Genomic DNA, 27,701 nt, shown 5'->3' with positions numbered 1-27,701 from the left:
AAAACTCGTGACTTGGAGTCCATCTTGGGTGGAGCCATGGCCGGGCTCTTGCACTGCCCAGGGTGTATCCCCTGAAGGCCTTTTAGTAAATCCCTGCTTTATTCCTTTAACAGAGCCCAGCCTTTGTTCAGGGAGCCTCCCGAAGCATCAATCCAAGCCAGCCTTGACCAGTTCCAAACGTGCGGCGTCTACAACCTCCCTGAACAGCCTGCTGCAGTGTCTCACGGCCCTCACAGGACAGAATTTCTTCCTCCTATCTAATGTCTCGCCCCTGGATCTATGTCCCCTCAGTGAGGCACGCAGTGACCCCTTGGAGCGCCCGTGTCCCCTGGCTGCCGCGCGGCGGCCCGGAACGCAATCGCCAGGGCCGCGGTTTCCAGGCGGGCCGCGGTGCCGCCGGGCGCGGTTGCCATGGTGCGTCCCCGGCGCGGCCGCCATGGACGAGGAGGACACGGTGGGGCCTGCGGGGTTCTCTGGGCGGGGGCGCTTCCCGCCGGGCGGCGGCGGCGGCTGCGGGCGGCGGGAGAGGGGGAAAGGGGGAGGCCCCGGCGGGCGCTGCCTGCCCCGGCCCAGTCCTGCCCTGCCCGCGGCGGGGCCCGGAGGCGGCGGGCGAGGCCGTGCCCGGCCCCTCGGCGTTGGCCGGCGCTCGGTCCCGGCCGGGGCTGTGCCGCCGGCCGCCCCCCAGCCGGGCCTGGCGGAGCTGCCTCTCCCCAGCACGCACGTGGGCGTTTGTGGAAACCGCTTTGTTTTCATCTGTCGGTTTCCCTCTTCTCCTCTCCGGTTTCTCCGGGAAGCACCGGCTCGTGCGAGCTTTCTCGCGCCGCGTGTGTTTCTTTGCAGTTCTAGAAATTTATTTTTCTTTTCGCCTCCCACTCGAGTTTGTGTCTTCTTTTTGATTTCTGATGGGTGGCTTTATTTAAAGCCCCGCCACGTGTGTGCGAGGCGTGGATCACCATTCCTCTTGTTCTGACGCTCACACGCGGGAGCCGGCGCTTTACAGCTACAATTGCGTGTTCGGAGTTACCTGCGGCTGATGGCAGTGCGATGATCACTTGATGCCAGCCAGAGCCAGCAGAAAGGGTGCAAATCCTCTCCTCTGTAAACAATCTCAGAAGCTGTGCAGTAGCCTAGCAATAATGCCATTTGTTTTATTTAAGCAATTGTGAAAGTCTTCTGGCTTTTCTTTCTTTCAGAGAGATTTTAATGAGCGCTGTGCTCAGTGTTCAGAAGTGAACTGGGGGCTCACTGATGGAGGCAGATTTTATTGTAGATCTTGCCACAACGTTACTGAGGTAAAAAGATGAGTTATTGCCTTGGAAAACTTCTTGACTTTATATAAGAAAATTACAGATTTTTCTTCTCAGCATTGAGGGCATTTCCTTTTTCATGCTTTAGCTGACACTATTTGAAACTAATGTTCCTTGAAATCACAACATTTAGAATGAGCCATCCTGGCCTGCTGTGGTGCTATAGCTGTGGTGTCAGTGTGCTCTCTAGATGCCTTAGAAGCATTGTCTGGGTGTTGCTGCCTTTTGTGCAGTCCAAATCTAGGCAAACCCTGATGCATGTCACCTGTGCATCCATGATAGTAATTGTCTATTTTTGAAATTTCTGAATGAAAATTTCAGACTCTCTTGTCTTCTGTTAGTTAAGGAAATTTGAGTGAATTCCTCCATTATGTTTTATGATGGGACAATCTGCAAGTTAGACCTGGCTCTTTTTTTTTGCTAAGTTTTATTCCTCTTTTGCAGAGAACTAGAGAAGTTGTAAACACTGATTTTATTACTAATTCAAGAGTCCAAACAATCTCCAAAGGTTTAAAAAAGCAGGAAAAAACCGGTATGTATGAGTTTCTGCCTGCATTTTGCAAAAGGGTGGCTGTTCAGCTGCTGTTCACCTAGGCCATTATGTCTTTGGCGGAGAACAAAAGCAGATAGGCAAGAAAGACTGTAGGAGTGGGAACAAAATGCACCTCCCTGATGCTGTCACAACCTTCAGAGATCGCATTTGGGGACTTCCTGAGCCACAGGTGACCTCTGGTGAGCCCAGAGGTGGGGGTTTTTTGATTTAATGGAGCCATCTGCTACTGCTGCTTTGACTTCTGGAAGCAAATACTCACTGAAGCTACTGGAGGCATGCATTCAGATGTGGTGATCCTTTGTTCCTTCCCTGTGATGGCTATCACAAAACCAGAGAGGCTGTTTGTCTTGGCAGGTGAGGTGTGATGGTGGTCCAGCTCTCAGTGTCAGTCTGGCCTGTGTTACAGGCACTGGGCCCTGCAGCTTACACACAAACTGCACAGAAGAGGTTTCAGTCAGTTCCAGTAGCTGAACCAGTCTGCATCTTTCATCCAGAGTCACTCTTTTACTTTTAGTGTCATGAATATTCAGAAGAACAGTGGTCATTACATAGGAGGATCTGGGCCATAAGGATGTAGTGGTAAAGCTGCTGCTAGAGCTGTGTGTATATTCGGTGTTGGCTGGATACATCTCTTACTGTTGTGGCCACTTTCAGAAAACCAAACTGCATTAAAATGCCAAATAATGTGAGGGGTTATCTTTCTCTCTGATATGCTCATCTACCTTTGCTCTGTTGCAGAGGCAGTAGATTGCTACATTACTTCAAAAAGAGCAGTTGTGTGGAACTGAAGGGAGGTGTGAAAAGGACCCTTCCACTTTTCCTTATCCTGTATTGCTTCTAAAGTCTGGACCACTCATGCTTTTAATTTATCCTGTTGAGAAGGTCATTAGCCAGCCCCAGCGTTCTTAAGAAAGAAATCCTTATCTTCACAATGCAGTCATGTCACACTGTATTCCATGAATGTATAGGAGTATGCTGTGTCTGTTAGTACACTGGTTAGCAGTTAAGGGCAGCATCATTAAAGCAGGGCAGAAGCTTTGGGCAGATAATGTCTAAGATGGTGAGATGCAAGGTGTGTTTTGGAGCAAAAGTAGTGAAAACAGGTGTGGAAGGAATGAAAAGGGAGTTGAGAAATGCAGAGAAGATTTCTAAAACCAAAAGCCTGTAGAAAAGGTTAGTAGTGAATTTAGAGAGGTAAGGGTGAAAGGTAATTGTAATACAGCCTGAAGAAATAGTGAGTAGATTGGAGCAGGCCCACTCCCTGTGAAATTCATGTTAGGATTCATAGGATTAGTTAGAAGTTGGGATATTCTTTTATTTAAACATGTATGATTCTGTGGGAGAGAATGGTAAAGCTCCAAAGTAGTATTGGTTGTTTTTTGCCTGACTCATAATGTTCCAGTTTTCTGTGTCGGGGTGGGAAAGGAATGTTCATATTTCATTTTTAATGGCAGGTTCTCGGTTATTTTTAAACTGGTAATTTAACAATGCTCCGCTCAATTACAAATGCCACACTAGACATTATAATGAATTATATTATTCTTGGGAAATGTGTGAAGTTCTTGTTCAGTAACTTTTTTTCTCGTTTAAGGCTGTGAATAAATGGAAGTTAATGGAGTGTTCAGTGTAGCTGGTTTGTGCACTAGGGTCTGAAATTATTAGAGATATGGGGATAAGTGTGCATAAGGTTAAAGAAACCCAAAATAGTACAAACAAACATAGTCCCCCTTTTTTTTTCCTTAGATGGAGGTTGTGAATGGTATATTTGTGAAGGCTTTCAGCTTGTACTCAAGAAACAAGTGGAAGCTCTAGAAGCATTAGGAGTATGTCCACAAATGAAGGTACGTAGATGTCAGTGTGAATTGTACACTCTGTGTGTGTGTTACAGAAAGTGGGATTTAAAAAGATTTTCATTTTTAAAGTGAGTCACACAAGTCCCTGTTTAAAATCATTGAGCATATGAAATAAAAATTTGTTTCTCTAGTAATTTTAAAATGTATTTTATAAATCACAGTTAATAAAATTAGAGATGGAATATTATTCAGATTCCTGAGTTAGAAATTACACTCTGTTCTCTCAGCAATTAATGATCTTGTAAACATTGTACCATTTTACCATCCATTTGTGTTTATCAGGATGAAATTCTGTGCAATTTTTGGAGGCGTTACCTTCAGAAGAGCAAACAGGCATATTGCAAGAGACCAGCTGGGGAAACTGTCAAAGCATTATCAGTAAGTGAAAGCTCAAATTCCATAAGACATTTGGAAAAGCAACAACAGAAATCTTCTTTGTTTAGGCGACATACCTTGCTGGTAATAATGTCACCTCAGTATGAAGGAGATCATATAAACAGGCTTGCACATGTCCATTTTATTGGGTTTTAGAGTTTTTTGGAGTCTATTTCAAGAGATGAATATTTCTGTGACTAATTGAAACTACTTATTTCAAAGTTTTGCTTTGTCTTGACATAGATAATCAGTAAATACAAATGGCAATGCAAACTGTATCATCAGCTACCGTACTGAAAGCCTGCTCTCTTGAAGTTACTCATTTGCTCAGGCTTTAATTCTGTGTGTTGCCAACTTTCTGGTCATTGTAGCAGATTAAAATATAGTCACTAGAAGTTTTTTGATCTTGAGAAATCCTTGAAAAATACATGCTTTTTTTCTTTTTTGCCACTTACTGGTGATTCGTCGAGTAAAAATGTGAACAGTTTGGGTTTTAACTTTTGCTGTTCATTTTGCATCTGTCATGCTTTATGTGGTTTGTTAAGATCAAAACCGTACCTAAGAGTAGCTAATAGAAACATTTATTTACAAACCCCAGGTATGTGAGAGCAGTACTGATGTGGACAGTGATCCAGAGAGACCCAGCCTTCTGCACTTGCTGTCTCTTTCTGAAAGCGAGGGGGATCTGCAGACTGACTGCAGCTTTGCCTCATCAATGAGCAAGGTCTCAGGTAGGAGCAGTGAGCTGAACTATCTGAAAACCAGTTTTTTTGTAGTTTTTAAATATAAATAGATTTAAAGTGTATTTGTGTACAGTGAATTGGAGGAACTGGTTGGAAGTTGTAAAGTTTTCAGTTTTGTGTGACACTGTACTGCTTTATATTCTACCAGAAATAAAAGACTTCCTCCTCCAACCACCACCCAAGGAGATAAAAGTTGAACAGGACCTGGAAATACAGTGGGAAATGCAGGAGGAAGTTCTGGTTTATAGCAAGTTTGCTCCATGCCTCCTGTTTGGAGTAGGAAAAAAATTGCTGTTATATCTGCCAAGCTAGATGTTCACAAACACAGCAGCTTTGAACCATATTTAACCATTTTTTTTAACCGTATTTGACCAATAGCAGAGCTGTCTGTCATGACTTTGATGTTAAAAAACATCTGCTTGTTCTTTAATGGGGTGTATTTTTTTCCTATCCCATAGATATATTTAGCTTTTTAATTCTTTTCTTTACATTATTTCTTTACATTATTTACTGCTTTCCCAATGACCCCTTCTATGAAAAATCATATTTTACCATTCCATCAGTTTCTCTTTTCTGCTCACAGTAGCAACAGGAAAATACCTACAGGATGCTGAACTTCATTAGAATGTCGTAGAGAATTGGAGTGTTAGTTTCTGCTGGGCAAGTGTAATACCAGACAATGCTGCAATGCCTGATACTGGAAATGCATTGCAAGACACGTTTGAAAGCTTTTGCTTGTGTTTTAAACTTAGGATGGTTTTCTTTCTTGCTTTATTCTTTGCTTACTTTTTCCTTCTTTATCTGTCTCTGTGTTTCTTATTTCCCTCTTATGTAGTATCCACCTTATGGCATGTTTCTGTTCTTCTGTGATACTGCCTCTCTACTCTCAGAAGAATGCAATCTTGCTTTTTCAAACTTTTCTTTTTATTTTGTGAAGTCCAGAAGTGGTAATAGAGTAAGAAATTTGATCAGCAGCTATTAGAAAACTCCAGACAGAATTAGGGAGGGGGAGAAAAAGGTATAAAAATGGTGATGCAAATTTTTTAAAATATTATGCTAGAACCTTACATCCTTATATATTAAAATGACAGCATTTTGAGGTAAAGGATCACTGGATGTTTGTGCATGTAGAATCTTGGGTGTTATACAAATATAATACAAAAAGGAAAGAATTGAGTGAAGAATTTCTAGTGAAAATATTCCCTTGAATTTTCTTCCCCTTTTTAATATCTAGGGTAACTCCTTTCTTCCTCAGTACTTGTGCCTTTTATAGATCTGCTGCTTAAAGTTTTAGAACAGCAAGGTAGTCCTAAGTAGGCCATGATTTATTGTCTTGCTTAGCTGTTTCAGAGATTGAATTCAGTTTCCTGTAGTCATCAGTTTCACTAAAATCACTTGAAATTAGTTAAGAGTTTAGTGATACTTAAAGTAAATTTCAGTGAAATCAGACAAACATTGAAATTTAACATAAGTAAGTGTTTTCTAGTCTATTGTAAACTCTTGTGAAGATTCATAAATATTTTCTTTGGAGTTGTTTCTGCTGAGCTGTTATTGCTACAGACTAGAAACCTCAACACCCTTCTTTCCCTAAGAGGCTTGTCCAGACGGCATTTGGTTTCTTGGGTTTTTTGGGGTTTTTTTATTTTCGTGTAGGGTTAATAGCAAATTCCAGAGTATAGCACTGAGATATTGCTAGAGAAGCCTATAAAACTCTTAAATTATTAGCTGTGTGTAACTGTGTGTTGTCATGCCATGCATAAGCTGGAAGAAATAAAAGGAAATTGTGTGCCATCATTAAGGCCACAAATATAATGAGGATTATTTTAAATAAATTGAGTTGAATGTGAAATTAACAATGCAGCTTCAGTCACGAAGCTGCCTTTAAGCACAAGTATCCATGTGAAAGGTGAAGCAGTTGACTCCAGGGATTAGACCGATGTTCCCGTCTTTGTTCCCTGACGCACCTGTGCGTGCTGGGACGCTCTGCTCTGCACCGGGCGTTCGGGCCGGCTCTGAGAGCCTGTGCCGGTGCCGGGGCTGTGCCGGTGCCGGGGCTGTGCCGGTGCCGGTGCCGGGGCTGTGCCGGTGCCGGGGCTGTGCCGGTGCCGGGGCTGTGCCGGTGCCGGGGCTGTGCCGTGCCCGCAGCGCCGGCTCCGGGGCCGGTAGGTGGCACCGCAGCCCGGCCTTGGAACGCGCTGTGCGCGGTGTCCCCGTCCTGCAGGAATTGGGGACCTGCCTCGCTGACCCTGCCACCTCGCAGGTGTGGCTGTCGCCCGCCCGCGGAGCTGCCAGGCTCTCAGAAGGTCCAGGTTGTTTCCAGAGGGCTCTTTGCCCTGGCCCTGCAGCTCCCAGCTGGGGAGCTGTGGGCCCAGCTCTCGCCATTCCTGCCTGAACGGGTGAAGAGTTTGTGGGGAAGTGAAGTGAGGAAAATCTCTGCAGAGTCAATGCTGACAATTTCTGCCGGTGTGCTTTAAATACATTTTCCTTCATCCTGGCTGGGTCATGGTGTATGGAAGAGGAGCTTACAGATTTTTTTTTTTTGATCCTCTTTTCCTGAACTCTCAGGTTTCATTGCTGAAAAGGTTCCAAACTCATAAATCACTCTACTAAAGAAAATTTTCTCTTTTCTCTGTTTCTTTTAGTTTTTAGTGATTCACCTGAGTAAGGAAGTAGAGAGGTTTGGATGTTAATTTATTTGGGGTTTTTTTTCCCATCCTCTTCACCATTTCCTACATTCTTGTTCTAAAGTTATTTCTTTGACATTGAATTTATATACATTTTTTTAAAAGAATACCTTTGTTTCCACAGTTAGAGATTATATATTCATTGGGCAGACGGATTCAGGGCAGACTTTTAACATCAGTAACATTTCTGCAATGTAAATGACTTTTTCATTAAAGTCCTGCCTGTGTTGAAGTTTAAAACCATGTTTTAATCCCAAACTCAGAGGCATCAATTTGAGTACATCAGATTTTCCCTTGTTTCCTCATGGTTTCTTTATATCTCAAATGGAAAACAGTATTTCCAGCTGAAAAGTACTATTAGTTATATGTTATATAGGAGTTAATGTCCTAGTCAAGTGGAGTAGCACTTTGTGAAACAGGTTCTCATCTCATATTGTGGTAGATTAATAATCTGGGGTTAAACTGTTTCATAGAAAAGCACACAAGCAAAAAATTCAAGGCAATGATTTCAGAATGTTACTAGTTGCTAAGCAAGTCTTGTATGTTCCTTTATCTTGATTTTTGTACGCATGGTTCATGTATCTATCATATCAATTGCCTTTTTTCTTTTCTTTTAACAAAAACCCAAGAAAGCACCTCTGTATACTCTGGATCAGTAGATGGCAGCTTGTATTTAATGAAGAACCAAAAGGAGAAACTGAGGATGACAATGCCAATGACACTTTCGCTTTGTTACTTGGCTTTACTCTGGGTGAGAGAGCCAATTACATTGTCCGAGCTCTTAAGGTATGAATGGTCTCTAGTGAAGAATTGTTGCTTTTATAAATAATAATAATTTTTTCAAAACTAGATCTGTACTATTGCCCTCATATGAATTTGCTCAGTAATAGTGAGAAGTTCTTTATATTTAGTTGTCTTCTCTTTCCTTTGTCATAATCATTTGTGCAGCTGCTGTTGGAGGACATTCTCTGTTGATTGCAATGAATTTTAAAGACCTGTAAGGAAAAAGGTTTTGAAGTTAGAGAAGTTTTTTATTCTTCTCCTTTAAAAATTCTTAGGACTTGCTGGAATACATTGCTGGAGGTGTGTATGGCCATACTTCTGTGATATTTGCCGTTGTCAGCATGTCAGAATTAAATGAGTAAACATTCTCCAGGACTTACATCAGTGTCATCATGCAAACAATACCAGCAGTATACAGTGATCTGAAATGCAGCAAAGTAACTTCATGCAATGGAGTTAAAATTAATATAAGAAGATCATTTTGTCTTCATATCTTTGTATCTGTAATTATCAGAGTTCAGAATAATACCTTTTAATATGGTAGAAATAAATTGTTCTAATAATAGGGTTTGATGCTAAATGGAGACTGTCAGGCTACTGCTGACAATGCAGCTCCCTTTTCTCTCCTACAACAAGGCCATGAACACTTTCCTTATGGACTTTACTTCAGGAATGAAAAATAATTCATCAACTCTTCTTGTTGGCAATAAATATTTTAAATCAGGCCAAAATAAGTTCAGGAATTCCTAGATTTTCCTTGGAAAACCTTTTGTATTCTGATACCCTTTCTTAACAACTGTTGAAATACTGAATATTTTTAAACAGATGATGGAAAAATATTACTTGGCCAAAATATAAGGAATAGAAATACTCAAGTAAATACATTGGCATATCAGATTGAAAACTCAGACAAAGTAAGGGGAAAACTGATTTAAAATTCAGGGCTTTAATTTTCATTTTTCAAATATGTAACCTGTGAGTTAAAAGGCAAGGCAGTGGGTACATTGTCCTCCACCTGTGGTGCTTACATCTGCTGGTACATCTGCTGAAAGTGTAATGAATGCAAGGAGCTTTTTCCCCCAGAGCCTGATGTTCCATTGTGGCCTCTCTCCCCTGGTGTGCCATGTTCCACGTGCACTTTTCTAGCTTTGTACAAGCTTTCCAAGAGGAATGGATAATGAAGGATGTTTTTTACAAGTACTTTCCAAAAGGGGAGTTTTTAATGTCTTGAAGTATAGTAGTTACTACTAGATAATCAATTGCTATGCAAAACAATTTAATCCTTTGATTTTACTTTACGGGTGGCTGTTGCCTTCATTGATCAGAATTGCACAAACCATTCCATGTTTGCATAACTGGATATGTCATTGCATAAAAGATGCTTGTAAAAATTTCATTAAAATGCTGTAATATTCAGAATTCAAACTAATACCCTGCAATACAAAAGTATTTATTGAGTAGACTAAGAAATAGTAGAACTCAAAAGTAGTGTTCAATAACAAGAGTTTTACTGGCTACATTCTTCCTTAGGAAATTCTGTACGAGTCAGAACTACCATAACATACTCTGTAGTTTTGTTAATGATTAGCAAATAAATAATGTAAAACCTGTCTGATAATGTTTGTATATGGCAAAAATCCAGGTAATAAGGTACAATTTCTGGGGCAGAGCAACTGGTTCACACTAAAGAAATATTAGTTACCCCATTCTGTTTGGAGAGAAAAATATGTTCTTTGGTTATTGTATCTTGGAAACTGTCTCTGAAAGCATTGTTGGCTCATACCAGGCAAAGACATCTTCAGATGTTTCTGTCTTAGTACAGTGGTGAGGTTGGAAGAAAACCCAACCAAACAACAACTGTTGAAGTCAGCTGTCAAGAGGGAAGATAGATAGATAGTTTTGTTTGCATATGAATGGTAAATTATTGTATTTGGCACTTAAAAAATTTGAGACTGCAGAAAAGATCCTGGAAAAAGAACCTGGAGATTATCCTTTGGACTATATCCTTAAGAGATGAGCACACTTGAATGGATTTAGAGAAAAGATGAAAGCAGTAAAAAGGTTGGAAAAATATTTTTAAAATCAAGTAGCAAATATAGCACAGAAAGGAATAATCTAAAACTAATAATTGGAAATTGAAATAAGATTATTTGAATGAGAAGATATAATGTAATTAGAAATGTAATTAGATACAATTTATGTGTGTAAGACTGTGTAAATCACAATGATTCAGTAACTTTAAATGCATTGAACATATATACTTGATTAAGTACAGAAAGTGAAGTTTAAAAGAATGTTATTTGTATTGCAAAGTTTTACCATGATATGATAGTTATATAAGATTGTAATTATGTTATCATGCTTCCCTCCCTACCCTTAAGGTCTTTGCCTTTCAACAAGTTTGATGAAGAAGTAGAAAGAATTTTAAATTGCATGAACTACCATAAAATACTTGTTTTCTGACTTCTGAATATTTAAGTTTAAAAAATCAGACAATGTTCACATTTTTGCATGCATTAAGATACAAAATAACGACAGACTGAAGATGAAAACTATGCAGAGAAAGCATTAAGTATTCAGCATTACCTTTTAAGTCTTTGTAGGCAAATTGTTTTATTTAAACCAGCTGAATTAGAGTTCTGTTTAAAGTTCTGCCTTGTTTTTTCCTCAGTTTGGTTTTCTCTGTACCCTGAAGTCAGCTGACTACCACTCCTCCCTTGTGATACATGCTTAGGCACTATGGTCGGGCAATCTGCCAACTTTTAAAGGATTTACAACACAAAAATATACTCCTCCTTGCTACTTGACACACTTAGCAGAAAAACACTACAATTACCTCCTCTGACAGGAACATTTTGGTTTAAAAATAACACTTCCAACAGCATTCTGCTCATGTCTGTGCTACACGTTAAATCCTCTTCCATTACGAATAGTCTTATAATATTCCATAAGATGTATATTATTCATCTAAATAATAAAATAGTTGGGTTTTGGAAAAAGTTTCAAGATGCTAGACTTTTGAGATTCTGAGAAATAATGCCTTTCAAATGAGGTTATACCTAGTTGTGCTGGCAAGACTAAACTTATAATCAGTTTGTGGCATTACTGTGGCTTTAACAAATGCATCACTTCCTTCTAGCATGCTGAGGACCTAGGATTTTTTTCATACTTGGGCCTTATTAGTGTATGTTGCTGCTGTAATTAAAAGAGCATGGACTGTGTACTGCATCTGCTAGCCAAGTTTTCAAGCACCTCCCTGATAGAGCATAGTCTTGCAGGTGTTTTGACCATCTGTCTGTTAAATGAAAGGTTTGGAGGAACAGCAGACAAACTCTTCTGAAGTGCTATTCCAAATCTGGACTTCTGGATTAAGTGTTAAAACTTGCATCATCAGCACATTCTATTCACAACAGGGTATTTGTGCTGTAGTTTTAGAGTGTAAAAACAACTTTTAACCTGAGAGGAAAGAGCATTCTTTTTTTTCTGGAGACAGTAATTTTAAGTTAGAAGAGATACTACTTTTAAACAGTTGCAGTGCTTTGACTTGGTACAACCAAATTAGTGAAAACTTTTTTTTTTTAAATATTTTGGTGGACACTGCTTGTCTCCTGCAGTGTAAGGATGTGGTTCCAGCATCAGTTTAAGCTGCTCCAAATTTTAGTAGTTGTGGTCTTGCATAAACATTCCTGTTATTTCTCTTGCCATGGATGCGCTTTATGGTTTATTAGGGTAAAGAAGTAGATCTATAGAAGATAAATTTTGTAAAAAATCATGTTTCACTGGACATTTTATGGCAGGTTAGTGTGCTTCACTGCTGTCCCTTTCTGCCTTGTGCTGGCAGTAATCTTCCTGCAGTCATCTGGATCTGTTGGAGTGAAACCCTGAAGAGACTAATTCCCAGTCTGATCTGCTGGGAAGTCACACAAGTGCTTTTGTCAGCAGGGAGGAGTGTGCGGCAGGGGACTGAAGGAGGGTGGGATTTCCCATTTCGGGGCAGCAAGCTGGGAGGGTGGTTTGGCTACATCACCACTCCACCACACCCGAAACAAGGTCCTGATTCTGTCCTCTTCCAGCTGCTGCTCTGCTGGCTCAGGTGTTTGCTGCTCTGAGTGTCTTGGTTCCAGGCCTTCATATCTGACAGCTAATGGTGTGACTGTGCCTTAATGTGTGTCAGCCAAAGCTTATCATCAGCTGAGCCAGTAATGCATCACTATTGCTGAAAGGGGAAGGTCCTGCTTCCCTCTCCTCCTGCCTGTGTGATGCACCCCCTTCCCTCTGGCAACTGTTTCACTTGTAGAGCCATCTATGAGCCTCTCCACAGTTTGTTAGATGATGAAAGAAGCCTTGCTGGCAATAGGGTAACAAGTGGTTTTCTGCTGCTGTTGTGATTTACGTTTGGGGAAGAGATGAGCAACAGCAGCTCATGGCTGGTTCACAAGGAGGGAGGTCCTACTAGTTGTGTTGAGCTTTCAGTTTGGCTCAATCAACTTTGTAAACCATACCTGAAGCTTATGTTCCTCAGTGTAGTGGATAACTAAAAGGAGCTAAGGAACAGATGTGCTAGCTGCTCAGCAGGTCAGGCCGGGTGGCAAGGACCAGCAATGGGGGCTGCTCATGGGAGCCAGTGCACATCTCCACTCAGGGTGGGGAAATGCTGTTTCTGCTGCTTGAGGAAAGCTACTGAAATTTCATTAGCAAAATGGTCATTAGACCATTTGATTAGAAAGGACTGTGCACTACCTGTTACTTCTTCACTTAAAAGACTAATAAGCAGAGCTTTGGAAGAAAGGCAGCATGCTGGGCAATACAATTTTTCATATTGCTGTTATTTTTCAGGAATCATTATAAACGATTCTGAGTTTCAATGAAATGCACTTTTTATTTTCATCCTGGGTTGAACTAATTTATTTCAATTAAACTGAACATTCAGGTAAGACTGCTTAAAAAAAGTAGACTGTAACTAAACTTTGCAGTAACTAGCTTTTAAACGGAATTTTAGTCAACTTCAATAGATACACACTACATAACATGGAACAAATAGTGATGAGCACAGAACAGGGAGATAGCAGGTGAGCTTGTGAATTGCTGTGGGCTCAGAAGGGACATTAAATATTTGTAGATCAAGAAGTTACTAATCTATGTAGCAAGATCAGAGAGATAACACTCATCAGCAGGGGAGAAAATTGTTTTCAGTCCTGATATTAGAGTTTTCTCTGTTTTTAATGTTAATTTATTCAGGTTTAATGTACTCTTTTAACAAAATTGGTTTGGAGAAGAAGAGATGGGAACGCATTTCTTGCTTAGTCTTATGGGAGACTACCAGTGTGCCTTGGTGTGGAATGGGTGTGTTGCCTTGTGAGGATGTGTGCTTGTTCATTCCTTGCTTGTCCTATTGTGGGTGTCTGCTTAGATGCTGGATAAGAGGAGGGGTTTGGAGTAGTGGTGGCTTTTTCTTGGTATCTGTTGTTAGGTCTCATCTTTTACATATATATGTGTGTGTGTGTGTATTCAAGAAAAATATCAAATAATACTGTCAACCACTACCAAAACCAGTTTTTAACAACAAAGATGCATTATTTGTGTGCAAATAAGAATTAAACTATTTTTATTTATTAGTATACAAAACAATTTCTATTCATCCCTCAGTAATACTGTTTTTGAAAAGTACCATCATAGAAATGTAACTAATGTGGCTTCAGTTCTCTGTATCCACTCATCATTCTGTGATTTTCTTCCCAGTCATGTGACCTGATTCAAACTCCTCCAGCAGAAAGTCTGTGTTTTAAAAGTAAAATTTACTTAAAGCTTTAGAATTTTGAAAAAAAAATCATGCCATTCAAAGGAGGCTTAAAGCAGTTCAAGAAGTGCAGTAGTTGAAGAATGTGCAGAGCAAACCCCTTGTAAGCTTGTTGATTGTATGCTTACTGCCATAACGTTGTCGTTTGTCAGTCACATCTGAGCTTGAACTTAAAAGCCTGTTAAATGATTGAACTGGTTTTTGTTCTGGGGAGATTTCCAGTGTGTAGCTTCAGGTTGAGTTGCTTAGGTAGCATAATACTGATGTTATTTCAAATCAGAAGTTGAATTGTATATTAATTTTATAATAAATATATGAATTTGTTATCTTACATATTTTTTTGATTTTGTCTTTATTTTTTTAATGCAGGTTTGTTGTTGAAGGGCATATTCCATATATGAATGTTTTCCAGCATTTTCCGGAGAAAATGAAGTTATGTGGACTTGATCTTAAGATCTTTTGTGTAGAGGTAATTCTTTTCTTAAAGGAAAAGTCAAAAAAACCCCAACCAAAACCTAGTTATTTAGTGGTATTTCAATTATTTTGGTCACTGTACTAAAAAATTGATTAAATCTATTGTTATGTAATAGGGTTCATGTTTCACAGTATTGGAGCCTGGCAGAAACTAGTGCACTTGGAGTGCTTTAATCTTTAACCAGTCTTATTAAGCTGATTACTTAAGTTAGAATGAAATCAGTAAGTACTTGTGGAGAAAAGGCTGTTCAGAACTGCTCTCAAAACACTCAGAAACAGGGTTTAGCGTCAAGTGTAAGGGCAATATATTATCCCTTTTGGTGCTTATTTGAAATACCTTGGAATTTTTTTGTAATTCAATATTCTTTTAATAAAATATAGTTTAGATGCTGTCCCTTGTTCTGTTCCTTGCTGTACTGATTGAAATATATCAAACCTAAAATCTGCATAAGGGGATACAGCTCTTCTAGGAACTGAATAGTAATGGACAGTCTTGAGTGAAATTTAATTTCCCTTATTTAAGATTCTTATGTATTGTGGTAGCAATTGCCCAATGACATATCTATTACAGATAAAAATTTATTACGGATTTTTGAAGTGTGCAAATCAAATCTTAGTTTTTAAGAGCAGATAGCAGCAATTCTGCCAAGCCTTCACTGATGATGTTGCAAGTAACATTAACATTCTCCAATATGTAGCTTATATTCAGCAGGTCATGAGTTGTTCAGGGGTTGTGCCTTCAGAAGTTTTAGCATTTTTGGTTTTGTGTTGCTGCTTTCCTGTCTGGATAAATGAGAATTATGACCTCAACTTCTAAAAATCAGGAGTTATATTTAATATAAAAGCTTTTGATTTCTTTGTCTTAGAAATTTCCTTAACAGAAAATATGTTAGGTTGAAATATAAGTATAAACTTTGTTTCAAGTCTTTGTCCTCCTTTGCCTCCATCTTCTGCATGAGTTTTTGTTTTGTGAATTGCATCTGTAAAGCTTGTACCATACCTGAAAGTGGGAGAACTGGTTTACCGAGAGGAGATGAGTTTCCTGTGAAGGATCCTACTGTTTCCTTTTAGGATAGGGCTGCTCCCTTCACTTCCAAAGCATAAGTAGAAATGCACACTAACCAGGTAATCTCTTAACTGTGTTTTCACCGAGGTACATAGGCACAGTTCTGTAAGCTTACTGTACCATTTGTTTTCCAGCCACTCCGTTATTATTGTGGCTTCCTCTTTTTAGAAATATCTGCTCCTTACTCTAACTTCAATGTTACTTTAGTAAGGCATACCAGTTGTATTTAGTTTTAATGTTTGTTTACTACACCATGAGGCTGATAATTGCAATCCTTACTAGCTCTTTCCTACATCTCATGTTTCTCACTGCAGCACTGAGATTACCAATGTCTTACTGTGTCTAGTTTGTCATCTGAGTTTTGAGAAATTCAAGGATGAGGTTATTGTCCTGGAGCAGGAAATGAGATGGTGTAATACTCCATTCTGAAAATATAGCTTACATTCGTTTCTGCTTTGCTCTGTTTTGAATATTTTGTAGACAATTATCTTAAAAGCCTTTATGGCTGTTATATCTTTATGGCTGTTATTATCCTAAAAACCTATGGCTGTTATAACCAGGCGTGTAAGTTGCTCTAATGCCATTATTTGTTGTACTTCAAGTCTGGGGAATATAAGCTGCAAACATGTTCCAAAATATTGATAACTGACAGGACTATTCCATATGTCTCCTTTTTAATTTTGAACTGATTTTTAGTGCATTTAGTTGTGTCCTATGCATCCCAAATTTGAATCAAGAAGTAATTTTGTTACAGTAACTTGAAGGATTCAAAATAATACTAAATATCACTTTATCAGTTAAGTGCAGATGAAACCTAACTTGATGAGGCTCATCTTGTATATAAATATCCTCAGTGGCTTAAAGACTTTTTTTAGTAACAATTTCCCACATACCCAAAATATGCTGAATTTATACAAGGTTGAAATTGTTACAGGTGTTAGGAAAGTAAATGCAACATTATTATGAAGTGAGTAATCTACTTTCTGTGTAGTGGCATGTGTATGTGTACATGCACAAAGGGTTTTTATGACTTGTCACTTAGGAGTAGTTTTCCATTCCAAGGAATGGGACTACTTTCAGGATTATCTGTGATAAAGTTCTGTGTTGTGTAGTTCAGGAATGGAGTCTGTATCACTGACAGATTTTCCTTGTGTTGCACGCTATTTAGCAGTTAGAGGTGATTGCAGTGTCTGCTGTACAAGGAGAGGCTGAGAGTTGGGCGTTTATCACTGGGGACAATGTCAGAAATGTGTATAAATGTCTGTCAGGGAGGAGTGAGGATGGCATTGGGCTTTGTTTTGGTGGTGTGCAGTGGAAGGACAGCACTCAACTGAAATACAGGGCACAAATTGAAAACCAGGAAATTCCATATGAATATTAAACTTTTTCACTGTGTGAGGGTGATTGAGTGCTGCAACAGGCAACCCTGGGCCACTGTGGAGTCCCTGTCTTCAGAGGTACACAAAACCTGATGGGACACAGTCCTGAGCAGCTTGCTGTAGTTGATGCTGCTTCAGCAGAGGTGTTGGACTCCATGTGTCATCTCCAGAGGTCCCTTCCAACCTCAAGTATGCCTTGTATTCTGTTCCACCTTTTCAGTGTAGGTGGCAGATTGGCCCTTCATATTCTGGTAGTGAAACAGCTAACAAGAAGGGCATAATTCTTCATTCTGCTAAAACTGAACTTTATTTAAAATATCTGCCACAAAGGTATGGTTGTATCTGGACACTTCTGTCCAGAGGTCTGGGAGCTCTGGGCATGACTGTCTCATAAAGAGAAAAGGAGCCTCCAGCTCTCCGTATTATATTTAATCATGATGTATAACTGTTACACAGGTGTCAGGGCCTAGCTGAAGATAAGTACTACTCAAAAGTGTTTTCTGAAGAATAAAAGTACTTTATAGAAGATATTAAGAAAAATTAGTTGTTTATCTTCCATTGTATTATCAAGATATGTATTTATCTTTCCATTGCTCCAAGTCAGTTTTCTAAGCTTTTACTTAATTAGTCATCTTATTTATCCCTTCCTCTATTAAATCATGTGTATATTAGAAATTAGCCCTTGGAAAATAGGTTTTACTAAAGGTACAATGGGAGGGTTAACAGGACAAACAGCAGCAGCAGCAAGATGCTCCTGTTTTGTTCAGAAGTTCTAACTTCCCAGTACAAGGAAGGAAAAGCAAAATTTCCTTTTTCTAAAACAAGTATTCTTATTCCATTTGATTAAAATCTTCTTGTATGTATGAAGGAAGAATAAGATATGTAAGTTTTTGGTTTTGTTCTGTGCAGGAGGTCAAGGGTTTTTTTCCTTGTATTTGCAAGTTGTTTAACTACAGTAAATCTCTGCTCATCCTAAGGCTTGTGCCAGTAGCCAAGACATCTTTGATAATTGTAGTCATCTTTTCTCCTTTTGGTGGAAGTCACCTTTGTTCCCTTTTTAATGCACATAGGATATCTAAGATTTTAGGATATCTATTTCTTTAAAACCCCTTAGTGTAGGAGTTAAAATGTATTTTGTAAATTACTAGTAGTCTATATAAAATTCACTGGACAATTTGTTTTCAGCTTGTATTATTTTATTGATATAATCTGTCCTTCAGCTGCACACAAATTCCCTCTTTTATTTCTGCATGAAGTAGGGATACATCTTTAAGATACACATCCTCCACTTTGCTTTTAGGGATTTATCTTGATCTGTATACAAAATTGATTAAACCATCCCTTTTGCCTTGAACTGTCAACAACTTGCCTTTGCCATTGGTCTGTCTTGCCATGCATTTCTGACTTGGGACTGTATACCCAATTATCTTTCAAGTATTATTTTCTTGGGCTTAACAGCTGGTTGTGCTTTGCTGCCTCAAATTTACCTTTAGCTTTCATTACTTTTATAAAACTTACTATTTTTCTGTGTATTTTACCTTTAATGCATTGTAAGTGGATTTTTTTTAATGTCCAAAAGTAATGCTTCGTTTTCATTCTCACATTCTTCATGCACACACAGATTTAAATATATGTGTATATATAGGTAAGCAGGTCACTCCCATGGTTGTTGGGCAACATGATTTACTAAAGTACTGAAGATAACAACCACGTCACTTTGCAGTATGTGCTGTGTGCAGCAGGATAGGTGTAGTCTCATAAGCATCTTTCAGATCCTGTTGTGCTAAAGAGCTTTGGAAGTTATTGTCTCTGGATGTACCAAGTATCTGGACTTGGAAAGAAGCATGTGTGACCTCAGAGAAGTTCCCTTTTCTCAATCTTTTCTCCGAATTTAAAAGAAAACTTTAGGAAGAAATGAGTTAAGAATCTTTTTTTTTTTTTTTACCCCAGGGATGGGGGGGGCCTGGAGAAAGTTGAACTTGGTGGGTTAGTTGAATTCTGTTCAGACCCGTCTACCCCCTTGTCCCTGAAGACAAAAAGAATGGTTATTTCCTGAATTATCCTTGCTACTGCTACTTCTGCCCAGGGGTGTGGTCATGGAATGGCTTCTCTCTATAAGCCTTTCTCCATTCCCCCTTCCCTTTCTCTTAGGTGGAAGTAGCTGCATAATTCTAAATCCACATGTTTTACAAGGACATTGAATGTTTTAGTGTTGACAATGTTGTTGAAACACCTTGCTGCCTAGGAATCTGTATCTTAAAAATACTTCCTTTTTTGTTCTGTAATTCAATTCCATCCTCTCTTTTTTCGAGTTTTTTGTTTGTTTGTTTTCATAATCCAGAGTATTGCTGCCTATAACAAGGAATGTACTTACTTAAAAAGATTTGACCTTGCCAGCATGATAAAATTACCATCTATAGTTTTTGATTGTCTTAGTATAGCTTTTTTTGTTTGTTTGTTTCTTTTTACACATGCAACTTCCAACTTAGATTAACAGAAGCAATGTTTAGTTTGAATTCTGCTCTAATTTGCCTACTTCCATCCCTGGATGTCTTGATTCTTAAATGACTCCTAGTGTTACTCCTCAGAATTTTCCGTGATACAGAAACACTTCCCAAACTTCCAGCTGAGAATGATGTCAGCATTCTTCCTTATGTTTGCCTGAATGCATCCGGGTAAAGCAGCAGAAATATTCTCTGCTAGTCATAAATCACTGTTGTGGACAAGAGAGATGAATCGTGAAACTCAAAATCACGTCATGATTTTTTCCCTTTTATCCCACCTAATTGGAAAGCTTATTGTTCTTACCTTCTTGCTGATACCTTGTTTCTTTCAGGTTTAATGGCTTGTCATTCTACATTAAAATTGTTTCTTTCTTGTGTTGGATTAGGCCAGTAGCTCTGGGCAGCTCAGTTGTGTTCAGTTAAACAAGGACTTTTAATAATGCTCCATTATGAACTGATGTTGGCTTTGATGGAAAATTGAACAGTTTGAAAAAAATGTTTGCTGCTCTATAATTAATTCAAGGCTTTCCTTTCCCTAGAGGTGTCCTGTGATAGGTGTTGAAATAGATGCTATAATGTATTTATAAAGTAGACTGGAAGTCTTCGGCTCTTTTGAGAATATGCCAGTTAAGCATGAAGTGTTTTGTTCTGTATGATGCTTTGGCTTTATTTTATTTGTATTGGAGGAGTACATATCTTGCTGTTATGCAGTTACACACACACCCTCCCCTAGCTTGGATTAGTACATTTCTTTCCTCTTTTATTTAGGAGTGAAAGGTTTCTCTGAAGAATTTGAGAGATGATCATTCTTCTCTATTCTGCCTGGAAACTTTGCAACTCTTTTGTTTCTTCTTTTACAGTATTCTATAGTACGTATTTTCTTTTTGTTCTTCTTTTCCATTTTTTAAAATGTTGCTTGGTTTTATTCTTGTCAGCACTTTGGTATCCATGTTTCTGTAACGCTAATCCTTCTGTCTCCCATTTTTCTGTCTCAGCTTCAATCTCACTTCTGATGATGGTATGAGAGATCTGATTTCTGAGACAAATTTGCCAGGCTGTTCCTTTGCTAGCAAATCAAGCATGCTTCTGTTTTGCAGCTTTGTTCTTCATGATGCTCTTTCCTGCAGAGCAGCTCTTGCGTTTTGATTAAAGTTTGAGTTATGTTCTTCCAGTGAGACTTAGTGGTAATTTTGATTTGGTTCCCCTTTAACTTTACTGTGAAAAAGGAAAAAGGGTTTTCGGGTCAGCTTCTTATGGGAGCTGGAGCTTCAGTCCACTCTCTCCTTGCTTCTCCTGACCTTACAAAGGTTGCTTGACTGACAGGATATTTTTAGCTTCTGTTTTTCCCATTGCCATAGTATTAATTTGTTCAGGATCCATGCCAAGCTAATCATTCTACCATTCCTGAATCTCCCCTTTTACATTTTTTTAAATACTGCATATTAAAGTGGAGAGCCCTTTGATGTTTAGAATTTCTTAAGATTATTTAAAAAACAACATTTGTTTTTCAGAGAACTCCTCAGTTATTTCCTTGAAGCTTCTTGTGTGTAAATTAACTGGGCCTCTCCTTTGTAAAATACTCCATTTTATCAGATAGTGGTTTACTTTTTTGCAGGCATAATTTTTCTCTTCCTTACACGTGATTTAATGCAATGGATTCGTATTCTTTTTCTAGCTACAGCACAGTCTTGCTTTTCTTCCTATTTCATGACTTACCTATTTACCTGTGGCATTGAAATTCAAGATTTTTGGGTTGTTTGGGTTTTAAGTTTCCCTGCTGCTTACAACTTAGCCACCTTTATATTGGGTTTCATTGCAGAATATCTGTAGTTTCTTGTCTCTTTTTTTTTTCATCTAGGATATTGTCTCTGAGCACTGCAGTCAAATGCCTCCCCATGCTTCAAAAGGGGGAATTTTTTTTGTGGTTTTCCCTTTATCCAACTATCCCACAATAAATAGAGGAATATGGCAGATCTGTCTGGGAGTGTAGTGACCTACCAGGACTGTATTTGGAAAGGTCTACATGAGAACAAGTTTTAAACTCAGGACTTGTATCCTTGTGCAGTACTATCCAGCGTGGAACTTGTCTTCCACATTATAAATGACATGTAATGTTAATCATTTATGTTACATTATGATTATATGTTCCAGAATTTTACTATTGCAGATGGGTTAGAGATATGGAACCTCACATTTATATCCTTTCTCTCATTCTCTTCATCACAGGCAATATCACAATCAGAATATGGTTGTTAATACTTGTACCATATAAACACTTTGTGCCTTGTGACCGTCCAACAACTCAGTAGCTCAGTAAAACTGCTTTGAATTATATGGGGATGTGCCACAAAAATGTATGTGAATCAATTCAGCTTTGTTCAAGCATAGTCAAAGCCATTTTGTTTTGTAAATTTAGCTGAAAAGTTTAAGTAATTTAAGACGCCTCCTGATTTTGATTTCCCTGTGAATGTTGGGGGCAGAAGAACTGTCAGGTAGCCTGGAGGAAAACATAAAAAAGGAGGGTTTCTCATGGATTAAGGAAAGACAGTTGCTCTGTGATTTGACCTGCCATATACAGCCAAAACCAGGAATTGGTTAGTCCTTAGCTTTCAAGCATAATGGCTCAATTTTAGAAAGAATTTGGCATTCAATCCCCAGTAATTTGTAATAATCTCTACCAGTTTGTTACAAAGTGTGAGGGGGTTCTTGTAAAATAGGCTGCTAGGATTAGTTGAATAATTTATCTATCTTCTGACCAGAAGTAGCATCAGTATTATGGGTTTATTGAAAACTAATTCTTTGAATTTACAGTATCTAATAGCACAAAGAAACTATCACTCCTGTATCTAAGTGTATTGCTTGGCTTATTCACATTGGAAACATTTGTTTGCATTTTGGTTTAGATACTTGAGCTGCTTTTGTTTTGTTTCCTGCAGTCAGAAGCATATCACAGATATTTTACTGTGTTTGAAGTGTATAAACTTAGATAGGATCTTCCCTGGGAAGCTTTGAAAAGTAGCTGCTCACTCACTTACTGAGAGTATTTTTTCATTAGGTGACATAAATGGAGATAGCAAGGAAGGATAGAGATTAGCAGAGGGACTGTTATTAGAGTGCTGATACTTCTCTCTTCTTGCCTACACTCAGCTCTTCTGGAGGTCTGTGCAAGTTTGCAAAGCTTGAAAACAAAGCCTAAGGACTTTTCCATCATTCTTTTCAAACTGAAAGAGTTAGTAATCTTCTCACATAATAAAAGATCATTGGTGACCCTCATTGCACCCCAGGGAAGAACAAGTTCTGTCCTTGAACCATGAAGTGCTCAGGGAAAAGCAGAGAGGATGGTGTTGCTTAGGAATGTCTGTAGAGTGCTCTGCTCATAGGTCATGGCATAAATTCAAATGAAACTGTAATATTGACCACTGAAGATCCTTGGAAATCTCACTATGACTGTTTTTAGCATCACTAAAAATATAGGTACTTGTCTTGCTCTTCAGGCAAGTGTGTTTTCTCCTGTAATTCCTTGATTTGTACCCTAAATTAGATGGGATGTGGCTGACTGCTTTCATACAGCAAATGATAGTTCCTTCTTTGTGAATGTTTTATATCAAAGATGCTATTTATGGTACTGTAATTTCATCAACTTAAAAGCAAAGGATTAGAATTTGCTCCATTACAGAGTTTGAGTATGTGAATAGAAGTTCATAAACTTGAGAGTATTTCTTAAGTGCTGGTGTTTCTTTAGTTGTGGGTGTGGATTTAGTCTCCTAATTATAGTACTCTTCTAGGAGGGACAGGTGAAGTGAATCACTGTTCTAAGGCTTTGTATTCCTTGTCCCACTGTCTAAGGAATTAAATTCTCTGTATACTTTTGTATTGTGAATATTGTGTGAGGTCATTGTACTGAAATTGTTATTGTGGAAATTATTTCTAATGTTTGGTGACTGTTTTAGTGTTGCTGATTTGGTAGATGATAACAATGCTATGCTAGTAACATGTTAAATAATTTTCTAGTCTGAAGATGGTTTTTTAAATAAAATGGTCTGTTGACCATTTTTGATGAATAAACCATGTAGGAAAAAGTGAAATGCATGTTGCTGATAGATGCAAAGATTACTTACACAGGCAGAAGGAATTTTTAAAGAAGAATGATAATTTTTGAAAAAAAAATCCAGTTTAAATAAAGGTATACCTGCAAGTTCCTTAGTTTTCATCATTCTGTAAAGTCTTTGTTTTTTTCACTTTTCCTCTCTTTTTTTTCCTTAATAAAATTCTGAATTCTGTGTGAGCAGTTTGGAACAAGTCAAATATTCCCCTTGTTGCATCTACTGAGATATATAATCTTGTAGCTTTGTAGATATGAGATTACAGATGGAGAAATATTGCTTGAAATTTCTCAGACTTCATTCTTGTCCAACAGCTAACATGAATATCTTTTGTCCCGGTGGAAAAAATAGTATTAAGTAAAGAAACACTGGTTTGCAGTGTTCTCTGAAAGCTGGTGTTATCAATGCTGCTATGTTCAGGTACCAGCCTTAGTTTAAATACCTGTGTGATTTTAATGATACAGGTTTCTGTAATCCCTTTATGATGCAGTTTTTTGAACACACAGTTGTTTTAGACCAGCTACATTTGAGTTATTTTCTAATAACTTGTGACATCTAATGAAGAATGGAGATGAAAAAAATTTATGTTAATGTATGAATCTAAATGTACTGTATCTTAAATACTATACAGAGATTTGATTGAGTGTTTTGCTTTTCTTACCTTCCTTTTGTTGCAGAGTAACTGAGAGGTACAGAGTCACAACATTATCAAACAGGGACAGTTTTCTAACAAGAAGCAATATTATCTACTTATCTTTCAACCTAAAGAAGAGGTGACTAAGAGGAAGATGTGGTGATAGTTTGTAGAACATGTTCGGGAGGCAATTGTTCAATGTCTCTTCCTATTCAAGGACTGGGAGGTGTCAGCAGAGGTTGCTGGTTTACAGGTTCAGAATCAAACAGCAGGAAATGTGGTTCATACATTTTGTGGGTAACTGGTGAAACTCCTTGCCTTAAATGATGGTCTGGATGTTAAAAGGGCCAGATGCTGACTGTACAATGTCATGGAGGAATAGAGATCTGGAACAAAAGAATAGTGAGATCTCCCTGCTGAGTCAGCCACAAATGGACAGATGTTTGGCAGTGTTGTGGCTTGCTTGGTTCTTCAATTCCTCCTTGCACATTTTGCTTGCTCGCTTCTGGGTGCAAGGCTAAATAGATTATTTTGATTGATGTGGTACTGTGGTGCAGCCCCTTTTTTTTTTTTTTTTTTTTTTTTTTTTTTTTTTTTTGTTCTGGGGTTTCAGTTAGGCTTTCAGTTTGTGGGTTTTGTGTTCTGGGGAGACTTTTTTAAAGATCGTAAAACTTCATTTTTCATTAACTAGTTATCTTAGAACAACTCTTTTAAAGTCATAGTTCAAGCCTTTGAGTTAAGTGAACTAAATATGGTCTGATAAAGTTTCACATTTAGAGATCTCAGGGTGTTTCTTATTCAACTTGAAAAATGTTGAGGAATGATTAAATGATAAAAGTATACAAAATGATTACATAAAAGGAGTATGTCTAGCCTGCACCAAAGAATTCTAAGCAATAAATATTACACATTTTTCTTAAGCAAAACTTTGCTATTTGGAAAATAGCTTGTATTTTTCTACTGACCTTTTGGTTTGTTTTGATGGAGGAACTATAAAGGAATTGCTTGTTTAATAACTCACAGTGTAAAATTCCTCACTGTTGAGTAGTGGTGATGATCCCAATGTCAGGAGGAAGCAGGAACACTTGCAAGAAGCCTGGCCTGAAAATGTGGCAAGAAGAGAAACATGAAAAGCCATGTAAGAATAAATAAATTCTAGGTCATGGGGGAGCTTCTGGGCTGGCAGGGACCGCAGCTCAAGGGGTTTTGCACTTTACCCTTATTATTTTTAAGTCTTCAGTTCTGTGCAGTCCTCTTTTGGCCCTAACAGCACGTACAGGTCTTGATTTGTGAACAGATTAAGTTAATACTCTATCTTCTTTTCATTTCTTTGAATGCTGATTAAAGTTTTATGATTGAGCATATGAAATTTAGGAATTACTGAAGAGAACATGCATTTAGCTGAGACTGTAAGTGCTCTAGGGTGTAGTCATTACAATTTCATCTCATATTGTTTCTAAACTGAGATAGTGTCTGAGTTCAGCATGCAAGAAGTAGGGAAGTGCTGCATTAGTACAAGCCATGTGAAACCTACTCAGTTGCAGTATATTTGATCCTTTCTCCTCCTTTGATGCTGGTCATTCCCCCTGATCACAAGACTGCTGCTCTTGCTGGGCTGGGCTCTCAGGGCTGGTGTTTTGCTGCTCTGTCCCAAGTGGAAAACTGGGACAAAGACACCTGCCTGAGGGACTGGGGTGGGTTTGTGCCACAGTCATGAAGAAACCTGAAGATTTTCTAAATGCTGTAAAATGGTGTCTGTATTTTTCTTTTTTCCCCATACTGGCTTTTTGAAGGATTTTGTATCCCTTAATAATCTGCTACTGGCTAAGGCACATGTCTTCAAGTCATCACAGAGCTCTTAGGAAACTGCTGACATATGGATTGTCTAACACTCTTAAGTTTTGGTGGATTGCATATATATATTTTAGTTTGGGTCTGATTCAGACAGAGTAATTCCTGACTAAATCTGCTTCATGAACTCATAAATGCAGGTCAAAATATTTGCTGTTTTCTCCTGGAGAGTTTGGACTGGAATGTTCACAGCTTTCTGCTTCCCTGGAAAGCTTATCCATCAAACTAGCTTTTAGACATGTTCCTGAAGTTTGCTGAAGTCTTCCTCTCAAAATATTCCAAGTCTAATGTGTAAGAGCCTCTTTCCCTGACTAAAATTTGAATGACCTTAATTGCCATATGATTTTTTTGTTTCTTGTTTTCAGTGGTAACTATTTAAAAAATTAAAATCTTTTAAGAGGGATAAAATTATATCTGTACAAATTCTGCTAATCAACTATGCTGCACTTACTTTCCCAAACAAGGAGGGATTCCTGCTTTGGTCTGCTGGTGTTTTGAGATACCTTGTAATCTTAAGGTTTTTTGGGGTAGGTGTGTATCTGTCAGAGGGGCTTTTTTTCTCTGCCTAACTCTGCATTTTTTGTGCATTTTAGCAGGTGCATGCAGTACTTGTTCAGGATAGAAAGTAGTGCAGAATGAAAAGAAGCAAGGGTGAGGCTTTTATTTGAAAGAAAAAAAGCTGAGGAGGAAGTTCACTGCTGAAAGGGTTATTGTAATCAAGTTTATCATGAGAGCTTGCTGTTGTGTAACAGAAACTCTAGCTTGTCCATACCTGTCTTTAAGCATTACTTAATGAAGAAAGAAAACAAACCTACCAAAGTATTTATGAAATTAATAAAATTGGTTTCCAAACTCTTAGATTTCAATACATTATGACAGTTCAGTTCCTTATTGGAATTCTCTATGTGTTTTTAGTAAGACTGCATTTTTCACAAAAGTGATACTTGACAGAGTTTGCTTGTGAGCATGAACAAGGTAATGCTCAAGCACGTGTCTCTCGTGGTTTAATAATATTGAAACTCATTTATTCAAAAACCACTTTAACCAGGAATCATGTAATGAAAAATATGTCTTCCTCTGAAAGTAGCCCATTTAAAAGCCTGTTAGGCAGCCAATTTTTTTTTTTTCCTTAGTAAAGGAGTACATCTTTAATAGACGTTCAGTTGGCTTTTTTCTTTGTATGTAGGTTGCTGGCTCATCCTTTTGCCATCTTGAATTCTTCTGTAAAGACTGCCTGGATCAGTTTAATGCAGTCTAATACCCTAGCAACTATTTTTTTTTCTCTCAAAAAGGCATAAACTTTGTTTATTGAGTCATTTTGTACAATTAATCTTTTTGCTATGTAAAGGCCCTTCTCACTTGCTCTACAGCAATGACCAGAAGTAATTTGGGATTTTAGGATGTAGTAGTTGTTGCAACTGAAACAGTTATTAAAAGGAGAGAGGAAGTGAGAGCCTGCCAGTGTGACTTCTATGATTTTTTTTCTTTCCTTCTGCCCATTTGTGACCTGACAGATAACTTGGGCAACCTGTCTGCCTGTTTCTCAGGTGAACAAATTGATTTCCTTTTATTTCTTCCTTCTGCTTGATAGCAGG

General features: G+C 38.3%; 1 protein-coding gene across 1 annotated transcript in view; it reads left to right on the top strand.

Annotated features, from left to right (window-relative positions):
* Positions 1 to 405: 405 nt before the first annotated feature.
* TAF1B (TATA-box binding protein associated factor, RNA polymerase I subunit B) overlaps positions 406 to 27,701 on the top strand; it is a 46,494-nt gene continuing 19,198 nt past the window's right edge. Inside the window, exons 1-8 of the mRNA XM_084202725.1 lie at positions 406 to 454; positions 1,194 to 1,292; positions 1,752 to 1,839; positions 3,604 to 3,701; positions 3,996 to 4,091; positions 4,687 to 4,819; positions 8,145 to 8,301; positions 14,465 to 14,564. Coding sequence (XP_084058851.1) covers positions 437 to 454; positions 1,194 to 1,292; positions 1,752 to 1,839; positions 3,604 to 3,701; positions 3,996 to 4,091; positions 4,687 to 4,819; positions 8,145 to 8,301; positions 14,465 to 14,564 — 789 coding nt within the window. The 5' untranslated portion in view covers positions 406 to 436. The remainder of the gene's footprint in view (positions 455 to 1,193; positions 1,293 to 1,751; positions 1,840 to 3,603; positions 3,702 to 3,995; positions 4,092 to 4,686; positions 4,820 to 8,144; positions 8,302 to 14,464; positions 14,565 to 27,701) is intronic.

Source organism: Fringilla coelebs, assembly GCF_963513975.1.
Source record: "Fringilla coelebs genome assembly, chromosome: 3".
Lineage (NCBI taxonomy): Eukaryota > Metazoa > Chordata > Aves > Passeriformes > Fringillidae > Fringilla > Fringilla coelebs.
The sequence above is the reverse complement of the archived record's forward strand: the minus strand, read 5'-3'. Positions and strand labels throughout refer to the sequence as shown.